Source organism: Gavia stellata, chromosome 10 (assembly GCF_030936135.1).
Source record: "Gavia stellata isolate bGavSte3 chromosome 10, bGavSte3.hap2, whole genome shotgun sequence".
NCBI classification, from domain to species: Eukaryota; Metazoa; Chordata; class Aves; order Gaviiformes; family Gaviidae; genus Gavia; species Gavia stellata.
In genome coordinates, this window is record NC_082603.1 from 11292094 (window position 1) to 11306666 (window position 14573).

The 14573-nt window shown below is 37.2% G+C and overlaps 1 protein-coding gene across 1 annotated transcript in view; it reads left to right on the forward strand.

The window, feature by feature from the left end:
• The window catches only part of NEK7 (NIMA related kinase 7), a 54226-nt gene extending 48436 nt beyond the window's left edge, over nucleotides 1-5790 (forward strand). The window contains exon 9 of the mRNA XM_009817114.2: nucleotides 5631-5790. Within this exon, the coding sequence (XP_009815416.1) occupies nucleotides 5631-5741 (111 nt within the window). The 3' untranslated portion in view covers nucleotides 5742-5790. The remainder of the gene's footprint in view (nucleotides 1-5630) is intronic.
• The last annotated feature ends 8783 nt before the right edge of the window (nucleotides 5791-14573 follow it).

The following is a 14573-nucleotide window of genomic DNA, read 5'->3' on the forward strand; positions in this document are numbered from 1 at the left end:
TGGGCTGTTTTTAATTATTATTTATTGTGGACTATAAATATGGCAGTTCATATAACCAACTTCAGAACTGGAGGCCTGGAAATACAGTAGGGTGTGAACAATAATGCAAAATGATAGCAAGAATGTCAGGGGCCGTTCTTTGTTGTGTCATTCATGCTGTCTTCCTTTTTCCATGAAGCGCATGAATATTTCACATATCTGCATCCTCATCCTCTATTCTTCTTGACTAATTTTCAGACTGTCTGAATTTGCATTTCACATGGTAGCTGATTAGGAGATGCCGAGTGCAGCAGCGAAGCCTCAGCAGGCGGTTTCCATGGTGACCTTCAGCAGGATTTTAATGATGATACCACTAGTGGTTCGTTGAAGTTGGCCTGCCTGCAGGGCTACTTCACTGCAGCTAAGTGTGAAGTTGGATATGCGGATTCCCAGCCAAGGGGCAAATATCAAAGTCTGGCCCAGATAGAAGGTCTTAGAGTTTGGATGGGGAAAGAGATTCTACCTTTTACTTACATCTGAAAACAGATGCAAAGCACAACATGTTACGTTTTCTTTATTTCAAAGCAGATGCGTACTTCTGCACCTTGGATAAACCAGTTATTTGCAAAAATATGTGCAAGTTATTTTTAAAGCGTAGTGAGAGAATCAGAGCTATGATAAGTATGAAGATAGGTATCAAAATAGTTACTTAAAAGGTGTAATCAACCATGGAGACTGTAATGGGAACATTTTTTAATGTTCTGATATGACGACTTGTGTCTTTGCTAAGGTACATGGAAAAATAGATAAGTTTATTAGTTATTGCACCAAAATACAGCCTTTTTTTTTTTACTTGTATGAAAAAAATACCGTTCTGGGATGAACTGTAAAAAAAAAAAAAGAAACAAACAAGGGTTATCTGTTATACTAGGATACTGTACTAAATGTTTCACCTGTACTGGAAATTTAGATATCAAACCTTTAACCAGGTTGGAAGCACACTTGGTGAGCAATAAAGATCAGGAATCACTGAACAATAAAACTCACTTCATATTTTCTAACAAAGAATTTTCTGAAAGAAAAATTTCTGCGTGTTGATCTCTGTGTAAATACTTTCATTACGAAATACAAGAGAAGTGCTTTTTAGACAAACTTTTTGTAAGTAAATTTTAATGAGTTTTAAGATGTGACAGTTTTTCTAAATTTTGAACTCTCTGTAAGAGTAACCTTTTAGTAATGTATCACATCTGTGTCATCAGAGAATAGTGTGACAGAAAGATGCACCTAAAGATAAATGGAGAGATGGATATATTTTTTAAAACCTTTGATTAGAAATCCTAATAGTCTAAGATGCGTTTTCACAAACTACTGCTTCAGCAGTAGTCATAAGCCAAGATTTTCAAATGTTTAACAACTTTGGATATCTCAATTTTTGAATATTCCTAAAGAACGTCTGGTATTCAGACTGAGTACTCAGCAGTTACTGAAAGTTGTTGTGCTTTAGGGAATTCAAAGCTGGGGCTCCCTTGCCACCCCCAGTCAATACTACTAAAATCCTGTCAGCCGATATTAGTATCACATTGCTTTCATGATAGATGAAGTTTTTCAATCTCCCCTTTGATTGAGGTGCACTTCTTCTAAAGTCCATAGCCAACCTCCTATCCGGATGTGAAGGCTGAATCAGGCAGCAGATCTAGAGTGGCAGTGTTAGTTGCCAGCAGAAGGGCTTGAGAACAACACTGAGAAAGGACTTCAAGAAGGTCTCCTATTCAGAGTAAGAAGAGTTTGCTTGTTTTTTCCTCCCCTCCAGAATTTCCTATATGAAAATTTCTCTTTTTCAGCTGGCTAACAATGCAAAGTACTTGCCTGTCATAGTTCTGTTTTCCCGCCCCTTCTCCTGACTTGAGTGATAATTACTTATCTCATAGTTGAAAAACCTGCTAAAGTTAAAGAAAGTGTGTCCCACTGCTCCAATGTCAGGCTAAGCTCCAGGCTAAAAACAGTCATTGTGCTAAGTGCACAGAGGAGGTTAAGAACAATAAGCAGCTGAAGAAGTTTGCAGCTTGGGGATGTAACAGGAGGTCCCTCCAGCTCAGTCATAAGTCTGCTCTGCCTGTTGGCCGGTCTGTGCCAAATAATAAAAAATTACTCTCTCTATAATCATAGTCTGACTTTAGAATCCCAGTGCCTCTTCCATGGTACTGTTGGGCTCTTCTGCTACATTGGAAATTTTATTAATATTAGAGGGGTTGACAAATGGATTTCAGGTTTATTGAAATGGATATTCCTGTAGGAGTTAAAGGAACAGTGTGTAGCCAAGTATTAGCATCCAGCACGGCCTCAGTTTCAGTCCTGAAAGGCTGTCTGTCGTCTTCTGTAACTGTTTTCATCCTGTACAGCAAAATTCGTTCACCTTCTCCCGAAGGTTTGCTGTTCAGTAACAAGGCTCAAAAGAGCTCAAGGATGTTGAAGTTACTCAGGAATCTCTACTACCATTGTGCGGTGTCCCAAGCATAGTCAGCTCAGCATTCCTGCCTTACAATGGAGATTCTGGACTGGGGAGAAGGAAGGAGATTTTTGCAGTAATAGCAGTGACCAATGTTTAAATGTTAAGACTCATAGCCAAAAGAGTTCTATGACTCTGTCATTTATTTTATTACAGTAATAGTGAAGGCTTGTAACTAATTGAGCTCACCTTTTGCACTATGTTGGGAAGAGAATGTGGGTAAACTGATACACAGACTGTCCCTTACTATGAACATATTCTTGTAGATCCTTTCTTGAGTCCTAACAATAGTAGTTACATATGCATTTTGGTTAAAGTAAAAAATAAGAAGCTGCAAAAAGCCACCAGTCAAGACACCATGTGGGTGAATGGGTTTTGCAAGTGTAGGACCTAAAGCCTTACACATACTTTTGAGTAATGATGCCGTTTTGCTCCAATGTCTTTCTAAGCAATGAATCTTCTTGGCCATTATATTGAAGCTTTGAATTGTAATATACTGTAACAAGTAATAAAGTGACTCTGAAGGAAGGCTTTCTGTTTAATGACTTAACAAACGGTTTGAGTCTGAAATTGATTTTTATATGACAAAGTTCAGTTTAGAAGACAAAATCAGTTACCCACAGGCCAGGATTGAAAAGACATGAAGTAGCTTACTGGAGGTAAACAAGGCTTCTCATGCTTCTCACAGGTAAATTTCTTGAAGGTCTACTTCTGCTGTTCTACCTACAGTGAAGTTATTGATATGCAGCTGGTAAAAAGAGGAGAAAGAATACTCTGTTTCCCCTCTGATGATAGCTTTCTAGGTTTCAATCCTTCAGGGTCTTTTACTAAGACTTTAATAACTGCATGTAGTTCTATTGAACAGACGGAAATCTTCACAGAGAAAGATAAATGTGTATGTACAAGATTTGATGTGGTATTCTCCAGATAAATTACAATTGTACTCTCTTTACAAAATGTTTACTTATTTGAGTCTAATTTCAGGCTTGGGGTTTTTGGATGTTCTTCAGTCTTTCCTGTTTTCCATGTGGGCTGTCTGAGGTGTTGCATAGCAAGCTGCTCATCTCTGCTAATACATTGTGCCTGTTGCTTACACTGTGTCCTGCCTGCTTCTACAGGAGATTGTTTTGATTTGCGTATTTGTATTACGTGTTGGCAATTATTATTTCTTACAGTAGTTCATGATTTCCAGCATTCTATTCTCCAAATGATTGGGAGTTATTACAGGCTAATAGTTTTTCCTGTCAGTGGTATTGTATTTTATTTATTGGCTGCCAGAAGCAATATGACGGCTTTTGTAACTCCTTTAGTCAAACTATACTTAGCATATTTAAGATTCAAATAGCAAGTCTGTTACAGATTATTTTCATTTAATATGTTTCTTTTTAATCCAGCAATCTGACCACTATCTTCAGAATTAATGATCTCATTTTTAAATATTAAGCCCTTCTTGCTAAAGAAGGGGGGTGTCTAGTGATGTAGTTTTTGTATTGTTAAATATGAAAAACCTGTACATTGTATATAATTTACAATGTTTCTGTAAGGGCTAATGGGCAAAGTTTTAAAGAGTGGTATGCCATGTTTTTTACTTAACTTCTGGACTTCCTATTCCCGTGCATTTAAATTAATCTTCTGAAAGTGAAAGTAGTGTAATTATAATTTAAAATCCTTCTTGGTTGTCTTATAAAAAGCAGGAAGGAAACTCTCTGATGGCAGATTTGAATATGCAATCCATGTTACTTCTGAATAATCATGGTGATGAGGTCGCTCTGTGTTAGTTGCAATAATTACAGATTCTTTCAGTAATCATACCTAATAGTACTGGGAGGGAGACCAAATTTGACATATTGCCGTAGAAGGGTGGGTTGCAAGGTGGTTTTTGTTTGTGTTCCCCCCCTGCCTCACCATGCTATAAGGAGTTGCAGCAGGATTTGGCAAAGCTACTAAAAAGCATAAAGGAAGAGCTTTGGAGTTGGTTAAGTTGCTCTTGCAAAGGATGGTAAACATTTTAAGTCATCATGAAGCAGGTGTATTCCACATTGCAAAATGCCTAGGAGATGCAAACAATGTAAAATAGGTGCCCCATCAGGAGGTTATCCAGACAATATATTAAGTTCTAATGTCTTAAGTTCTTAGGCATATCAGGGGAGGAAGAAAAACCTGCAACTATTCTGCCAGTTTGTGGGTGCAATGAGAAGTACCCGAGTGGTGTGGAAGCTCTTTGGGGTTGCTTCTGCTGATTATGTGCACTATAAAAGGCCCGATGAATTACGGTGTTTGTGGAAACATGGGGTTTTCTAGTCATAGTGATTTGTTTATTCCCACATAGAGGCTTCAGTGAACATATTTGTTAATTATGTGCTTCTTTCTATAAAGAAAAAATCAGTGATCTAATCCTAAGAATAGGTACTGGGACACAGACCAAAGGTTATTTATTCCAGTATCATGTCTCCAACATTGGGCAAGTGGAGTAACAGGGCCAGCGTAGTGGGATACTTCCCCAAAATACTTTCCCAGCTTCCAGTTTTAAGTTCAGAGATTTCCTCAGTCAAAGGTGGAGTCTTTAAGTTAAATAGCCCTCAGTGGGTTTAATTTGTTCAGTTGCTTTCTGAATGTGTGTGTATTGGTAGCTTCTAGCAGGAGGACATTCTGCAGGTTAACTGTGCAGAGGAGAGTTGCTGCCTTTTGTTGGAACTTGTCACGCAGCAATGCCGTTTATATCTGGCTAACTCTTGTATCAGAAGAGAATGAGCAAGCAGTCCCAATTTACCTTATTGCTGTGAGTTTCAGCCTCCTGCGATTTGCAGAGATAGCCCTCCAACAGCGCAGGAATTTTCATTTAAACGATGCATAATGGGACTAAATGCATGTCTAAAGTTGTATGTTAAAAGGATTAGAACTTAAATCTGTTCATAATTTTTTCTGGACAATGGTACAAAATGTAAAAAACACGGGAGTATGTTGCATACATGTTTGCATAAAACTGTGCAATGTGTGTTGGGAGGGGGGGGTTGAGTGTGTGTGTTTATGCAGAATTGCTATGTTTGGCTAATTTTTTGCCACTCTTATTAATTTGAATTTGATGATGCACAAATACTAATTGACAGGATCGTTGCCTTTCTTACACGTTATTTTCCTTTCCTAGCTACGACAATTAGTTAATATGTGCATCAACCCGGACCCAGAGAAGCGACCAGACATAACCTATGTTTATGATGTAGCAAAACGTATGCATGCACACACTGCGAGCAGCTAAACAGACATCAGATCATGAAGAAAAAAGCAGAAATAACCAAGTATTTTCAGTAAATCATCCCACCTCTTTGTGTTACTGAAATGTGATTATTTGAAGCTTACTGTTGTGCTTTGAATTGTAAACCAATTTATATACAAGCTTTGTTGTTTTCTGTTTATTTCTATTTTTTATATTTTTTACTAACTTGCAGTTTTACAACAGGTTTAAATATGGAAAGCATAACTTTAAAAGGTACCGAGAACCACTGTTTTCCATGTTAAGTGGGTTCAAGTATATTTTCTTTAATAACAAAATTGTATTCAGTTGGGCCTCAGTTCTAAAACACAGTTGCACTTTTGCACATGATACAGATATTAGGCTTATTATCCAGAAGCAAAATGTCTGGATCTCTCACTTTTTTAGTAATTTATGGAAAGTATGAATCAGCACAGTTAACTTTATTTTAATCTTTGTTCTTAAGAGGGACATAATTATTATAGAAGGTTATTGTATTTTATATTGAATTGTATTTTGGAGTTCTCAGTGTACGAGTAGACAGAGGATAGGATTAGTTCTCTGCTTGCCAAATGTGATGGGAAAATAGTTTCAGGAAAAATTGTCATGCTGAAATTTTTGTCGCATCCCGTTTTCTTTTGTTATTCTGTCATAATGCACATAAAACATTTCTTGGAGGTTTTCTGGGAAAATATAAGGTGTTGATTCTGCAGTCTGATCGTTTTCAATAGATGTGTGCTGCACTGCCCTGGGGCAATAGGAGTCTGCATAGTTAAGTCTTAAAACTACGCAGATGCTTCTTGTAGTAAATAGGGTTTTTTTGAGGCTAGCATTTATGAGAAGGTCTGATTAAAAGATGTGATCTTTAAGTTACAACTTCCCAACTCTTTATGTATATATCACTGTTTGTAGATTTTTGTGTTTAAAATAATTTGAATGACCTTACAGTATATTTAAATTTTAAAATGTTTTTTTAAATACAGAAACCTTTTGGAAAAGATAGTGTAGTGTAACACAAGATGTATTCTTCATGAATGTCTGGTTTTGTATACTGTATCCTGAGAATTAGTTTTATGTTTAGCAAAAGTAAATTTTAGTTTTCATGTTTAAGAGGAAGTTGTCAGTTCTTCTCTTGGGAAATAAATATGTATGCAAAATGTCTTACAAATACTTCATTAGTTGAAAAGGAAATCTAGAATATTTTTGTTAGACCTTAGTACCTTTTTGAGTATGCTTAAATAATATTTTTATTGTTAAGGAAGGAAAGTGTCTTGTTTTTCAGTGTGGTAAAAATGGAGAATGGACTGAAACTTCTTGAGTTTCAAGACTGAACTTTTTATACAGAGCTGTCAAAACAAAATTATTACCACTGATATTGCTAAGAAGCTGTTAACGGTCAGTTAAATCTTTTTCCTTGTGTGGGTGAAAAGAAGTTAGTTCAAATAAAAGCAGAGGTATGTACATACACATATAGGTTCTAGATGCAGTCAGTTCCCTGCACGCTCAGATTTTTTGTTTGTTTGTTTCTCTGTGCAGCTTTAATTTTTGATTTGATACAATGCTCAAAGAATAACAATCCAGCTGTGGGGTTTGTGGATGAAATGTTAAAGCTAGGTCAGGTTTTTTTCTGTTTTTGTATTTTTAAAAACTCAAATACTATGGAAATTGTTTGGCAAAATACAGAAGTTTTTAAATAGTATGCGCCAGATCATCAGCTTATCTTAATACTTTTTTTTTTATTTTTGTTTCCAGATTTTGTAGGATGAATCCTTAGTTTTCCTTCTAGCTTCTGTGTATACTTAATCTTGTAGGACTTCAGTGGAACAACTTGTAGGGAGGAAGTATTTGAGAAACCTTGGTCTGTGTCTAGCAACCTCTAGATTTGTTTTCATTTATTATCTTATTATTGAGTTTTAAAAATGATGGTTATGTTCTATAAAAATAGTTCATATTTCATACAATGAAATGGTTTGTATTGGAAAAGGCAGCACAATACTTGCTTGACTGCCAGGATTAGCTTTTAATATCCGGAAGTACTCAAACCATTTTTTTTCTGAAATGTACTAGAACATTTAAAAATCATTGAAAAAAACCAACACAGTCAGGCTATTTGCATCTAGTAATATGCATCAAGTATCGAACTTTCCGGAAAGAAACCAATAATAGATATACCCCCCCCCCCCCCCCCCACCCCAGAAGGTTACATTGAGTAAAGAAATCATGTGCTAAGACTTAGCAAATGTGCATACTTAAGCATTTACATTTTTTTTTTAGTGGTTTTTTTTTCAGTATTTATGATTAAATCTCGGGCTGAGGAAAAGAAATTGTTCCTATTTTAAAATCTGTAAAATGAATGATACAGATGACTCTGTGCTTTATAGTTAAGAAGCCCATATGGCTTAATAGAACTGCTTATATAACTGAGGATCGTAGAATCTATCTCGTAAGTAAAGCACCTAGTAACAAATGAAAATAAGTCTGTTATAACACTCCCATGTGTTCTATACGCTTATAAAATACTTTCTTTTATAAAACACCATTCTATTTTTCATATGTTGTTGATGGTGATATTTGGCACTATTTATTTTAAGCTGTGGCATTATGTGTTTATTTTCTTTAAAGAGAATGTGTTACATTTCTAACCAGAATATCTGACTAGCTCCTTTTATTTCAGTAATGCTACAGTATTAACTTGCTTCGTGAGAGAACTTTGTGCTTTGAATTACATTGCATAAAATTTTTGTCTTGTCTTGAAAGCTCCCCTGCTGTGCAGTAGTCTAATAGAAATAAAACATACAGATACTAAATATAATGTAAAAATTATAGTGTTTCTATGATATTTTTTCAAACTCTTCTTGTTTCAGATATATATATATGTTACAGTAGATGCTGCCTATCTTGTGGACAGTTTACTGCTTCCAGTAGTTGATTATAGGTGAGTTTTCTTGACTGTAACAAAAGACAGTACACTCAAAAAATCTTTTTTGTATTATTTGTCAAAAATGTATCTAAAATAGTACAGCAGATCTATTAATAATTAACCCAAAAGAGTGGTTTTATCTAACATTTAAAAACAAATCTAAAATTATTTTCTAACTGTATGAAGATATCTGAAAAGCATAAAAATAATGAAGAGCTCCCATTATGGCCCCTGTCCTGTGAGCTCCTTTTTATAGGTAGGCTGGTTTTTATGTAATTTCAGTAATTTTGAGTGAACCTCATATACATACATGAATAAATAGTAATCAGTAGGGTATGTAGAAATTATGTGCTCTGCTCACTTTTTATACTTTCTGTATGTCACTGGTTTGGTAACAGGGAATAATGTGGGTTTTCTTCCCCCTCTTCTGTTGCATTCTAATGATCCAGCTACCAATTGTATGAGCAGGCAATAGAAGTATGTCGTCTTTTTGTAATGAGCAGAAACTTAAAAAACATGCCAATATACCGGAAGATGAAATACAGTATTAGAAGTGTCTGAGAAAGCTGGTGTTTTATTCATGCTCATGATTAAGAAAGCTGTAGAGTGAAATTCTTGACAGAGGCTTGGATATGGAGGAGGACTTCTTATGCCAGTGGTTCTCTGATATCTCTGAATTGGACCCAAAATCGCAGTCATGTTTGTTTTCAACAAACTGTCCACTTAATCTCTGTCTTTTGCTGTAATACAGTGAGATGAGAATCTTAATGACTGAATTTGAATGCTGGTGGTGAATACTGCATCAGGTATTTGAGCTTCTGCTAGGAACAGGAGGTTGATATGAGGGAGTCAATGAAGGCCTTCAAGTCTTGCTTTGTGGAGAGTTAACGTGGAAGTAAAGGTGCTGGATAGCAGAGTTCAAATCTCTGCGTCTTCATCATTTTTAATACTACTTTAACAGTCAAAAGTTTTTCCAACCCTGCTATATCCCCACATCATCTAGCCAGTGCCAGTGCTGATCTTTGGTTTGGTCTGGGTGAATAATGAAACCTTTCTGCCAGGATGACCCAAGGAGGGAAATACAGGTGCTGGGCATGCCCAGTGAGGTGTTACTTATGTTTCCGAACATGACTCAAGTAATAGATTTTTTTTTTTAAGGTCCTTTTCCAAATTTTATTGCCTTCCCTGAACCTTGTTCTTCAGTTGATGCTTTTAAAAAGTTGTTCCCCTTTCATATTCAATTCTGAAACCCTACTATTCCTGTCTTCTAATGCTTCTACTTCATCTGTCCTGTTGTCTGCTCTACCCTCTTCCTGATTTTAAGTCCTCTGGGTCTAGTTTTCCTAGTGGCCATTAGTTAGCTTCTTTCTTTGACTTTGCTAAACTCAACCCATTTCTGTCTTCTCAAATTTTATCCCTCACCATGGGCAAGCCCTATTTTTTTTTCCCCCTGATAAGTACTTAACTTCATTGTTCTTCATTCTGTTTTTCCAGCCCGATGCCTTTGATTTCTAGTTTTAGACAGATTTTCTCACTGCCTCAATCATTCCCATGACCTTGTCTTTACTAAATACTGTTCACTTTATTACCTCTCATTTCTAAATTCCCTTTCTCTGATCACTACCTGCTCTCTTTCAGCTTATCTGTCTTTCTCTCTCCTCTACCCTGTCACTCACTCCTTTTGGGATCTCCAGTCTATTAACCTTTCTGACTCCTTTACTCTTCTCAGCTGCCTCCTTCCTTCATTGGCCTCACTTCTTTGACTCACTGGTCTTTATTTTCATCTCTATCTGCTTCTCTATACGTGGCTTCTTTGGTTGCTTCTCAAATTGCCGTATCTCCATTCCTCTCCCCAGACATTTTTTCTTGTAATTTCATAATTTCCATTCCTGCCTTTCCAAATATCTCTGAAGAGTTTGTCAGCACAACACAGCTTTGGACTCAGCTCTGTCTTACCTCTTTTAATTCTCCTTCCAAATGGACTTTTCAGCTACTTTTATCCCACCTTTTTTTTTTTCTTGTTGAGCTTGCTTGCAGATTTGCTGTTCGTTTTAGTTCTCTATTCATTCTTGATACAAAATGTGTCTTCAAAACCAATCCTGATTTTTTGCATGATGAGATCTTTTTCAAAATTGTTCTACTTCTCAGAATCTGTTTCTGAACCAGGCTTCTCTGCCTTTTAACTATACAAGTTTGCCCCTTTTATTTCTGCGTCTTTTATGCCTCTTTCCTTTCATTGAATGACTTCTTCCTCTTTAAATCCTCCTCTCGTTTCCTTCACTAGCAAATAGGTTTCTCTTTCTTCTGTCTTGAAGGGGATGGCACCAATCACCCTAACTGGTTCTCTTTTTTTAATACTTTGCCCTTTATTCCCCATTTGTCATCCCCTAATTTCATGTACCTGAACATCCTCACTCCACTTTGTTTTCAAGTTTTGGGCTTTACACTTTAATTTGAATGCCCCAAAAATCCGGTGCTTCCTTCTCCAGTTTGGTTCTCCCATAGTTCTATCTTTAGATGATTCCTTGAGTATCCAGCCACAGTCTCAGACCTACCTGTTCAGATTCAAAGATCTAATTTTTATTCCTAACTCCCTCTAGACTATTTTCTAACATCCCTAACAATTTTACTTTCCTATTTTCCAGGGCCACAACCTTTCTGTCTCTGACACTTCTCACATGCCTGTGTATCAAATATCTCAAAGTTAATAGTATCAGATTCCAGCCCTCTTCACTATCTGTATTCTTTCTTATCTTTTATCTTCACTGTTTTAACCTCTGTGTCATTTTGACTTCTTTTCTCCCTTCAAAGTATCAAAATTGACAGGACTAAACTTCTGTCTTTGAGCTTTAGCTGTTTCATGTGCTGAAGAAGGAACTCCACCAGATTACTACTTGTTTTGTGTTTTTAAGACACTTGGGTCCCACAGATTGGTCTTATTTCAGGACTACAGTGCTGGAGTAGATTCTATTCCTCCAAGTACTTCAGAAGGCCTTGAATTTGGGTCTTGATGTAGTTTTCTATCGCTTCAGATACATAAAGAAATGAAGGGCAAAAACTTTGTATTTACTGTATGTAACTTTGTCTTGTCTTGTTTCTGCACATAGAGCTAACAGTTTTTTTTCCTTGTTGTAGCAACTTGATTTCAGTGCTTTTACCATTGCTTGAAATAAGAATGTGCTTAAGAGCTTCACTGGCTGGACCCAGAGTGTTGGGCACAATGGTCCTCTTTGTTACTGTCCCACCCTTACACTGTCTTCTCTTATCTGCTGTCCTCTGTATCTTGCCTAACTGAAGATACACTAATATTACACTGCAGGGTAGTGTAGATACAGTTGAGCCAGCTGCAAACAAGGTAGCTTGTATACTTGCAGCAGTACTGCAAGTTCTTATCAACAGCTAAATGTTTATTTGTCCTGTAGGTCTAGAACTGAACTCTGTGCTGCTTGCATGGCGGACGGCATGGTTTTCTGTGTACGTGCACTATCTGACTACCCAGTTGTAGTAGGCTTTCAGATTTGGAAGACTGTATATTTGCAGAGATTCTATGTTGATCAGATTGTCTGATCCTTGACTGCTCATAATTATCCTCATACAGATGTTGAGCTTGAGAAGCAAAATTCTCCATAAAACTAAGAAGTTTGGGGGTTTAGGACTGTAGGATGCAGAGCTGAACGTGACATTGTTTGGTGTGTGTGTGTGGGGGGGGTATACACACATTTAATCACTGTTTATTTGCACCAGAATAATTATTTTCTTTTAGAGGATCAGTTGCTTGTTGGCACAAAACAAAGACTTTTTTAGTATTTTTCAGGTTTTATGTTTATCCTTTGTTGCCAGTTTCTATCATGTCATACTGTTAGTTTGTTCTTCTGCAGCTGCCTTAATGATGAGTGGAGGCCTTATACCTTTTGTCTAATAGAGATCTTCTGTTCATATGGAAATAAAAATAAATTAAGAAATTAGGTGTGTTGTGTCCTTCTTGATAGTTGCACTTGCTTTGCATTTAAATCCTAGCAACAGAAAGAGGCCTCAAACTGGACAGAAATGGCCCCCAAGATAGAGCAGAGATGTTCTGGGGTTCCCTGCTTCCTCTCCACCTCCTAGCTCCTCATTCCCTGGTTTCCCTGGGGCACTTGCTGAGGGCACAGCACTGCCAGTGTATCGAGGGCTAATAGGAACTTGGAAACTAAAATGTTGATGCTATCCTGCTTGTGTTCCTGTGGTGTCCTTTCTCAGTCTGAATAGGAAATTTCCCATTTAAAAATTACTAGGAAGATCTTTGTTATACAGTCGTTTATTGCTCTTTACATGTTTGGCATTAAAAATGTGTGTTTGCTGTTGCAAAGAGAATTTAAAATCATGTGAAGGCTCTTAGTTTGCCTTTTAATGTGTGGTGTTGGTAGTCTTCTGTACACTTCATTTGCTGGTTGTTTCTTTGATTCCAGTCATGCTGGACTGTTGTAAAGATGATCATTAAAGATGAGTATTGCATTTTCTTTCTGGTAAGATTTTCTTGGGAGAGGGGAAGAAGGGAAGCGTTCATTGATTTGTTTGAATTTGGCTACTGATTGTGCTTGAATCAAATTGTAGAATCATTCAGGTTGGAAAGGGCCCTGGGAGAGGTCTCTAGTCCAACCTCTTCCTGAGAGCAGTGTCAGTGCTGAATTAAGGCCAGGGCTTCAGCCAGTTGGGTCTTGAAAACCTCTAGGGATAGAGATTGTGCAGCTTCTCTGGGCAGCCTGCTCCAATACTTACTTAGCTGAACTGTAAACCTTGTTTTCCTTATATTCAGTCAGAAACTCCTCAGTTAGAAATTATAGATATTGTTTGTTCTCCTGCCACTCCTCAAATGTTCTTTATATTGCAAAAAAGGTAAGTCAAATACTGAAACAAACAGAGAACTTAAGATGTTTTATTTTCTGAAACTGTTGTTGCAAACAAATATTTTCATGTAGTACTTCTGTATCCTGTATGACATGTACACTAAATTAATTTACTATTTGAGTGTAAAAATAAAATTTTTGGCAGTAAAACTTGATTTAAAAGTTCTGTGATGTTTATGGCCTGGATGTTCTCAATTGTTACCTTTTAAATCTACTAGATGTTTCCTGGCAGAGCACAGTTCTGCCTGTCTTGGTGGAGCAGGGAAGTTGGGATCCTGAACATAACTTTACGTTTCTGTCTTCTGGAGCCTTCCTCGAGGAAGGTAGCTTACCACCGGGGATGGGATGGGATGGGAAGGAAGCTAATATGCATCAGAATAACTGGTGGTTATGGAAACTCTACTTTTAAACTCTTAGGTGCTGATGGAAACTTGCCCAGGGAGATTTATCAAAACTGAGATTTGAGGAGGAAAATGACCTGTGTGTGTGTGCGTAGTTTTTAGAGTAGTAGTTGGGTTTAGTAAATTTTCCCATGTGTTTAAATGAGAACTCAAACTTTGAAACTTCTGACCACAAAGTTCTTGGAAGCAAATAAAGAATATGACAAATAGATCCAGTTCCAAATTTGACAGAAATTAAGTCTTATGAGACAATTTTCTTAAACCAAGAATAATTTCTTGATCTTATAAAACATCTTTTAACAGTTACCGATCTGGCAGGGTGGTGGTGGCAGCAGCTGTAATCATTTTTCTACTGGAGCTTTTACAAAGTATGTGTTTCCATAGACCTGCTCATGGGGTATCGCAGCTGTCTGGGCTGTCTGGCAGCTGGGGTCCTTTGTCTGCCTCATTCCACATTAGTGCAGCACAGGCAGTGGAAGGGACGCGGTGAGTGACTGTGCCTTGTGTAGTATTTTCTTCCAAGCAGGTACTGGCATGGGGTGGAGCTGCACATGGTACTCTGTTCTCTTGCTTCCCAGCACTAGCCACGTAGGTCAGACCCTCTGACGCTGGGAAACAGGTAAGTTAGAGG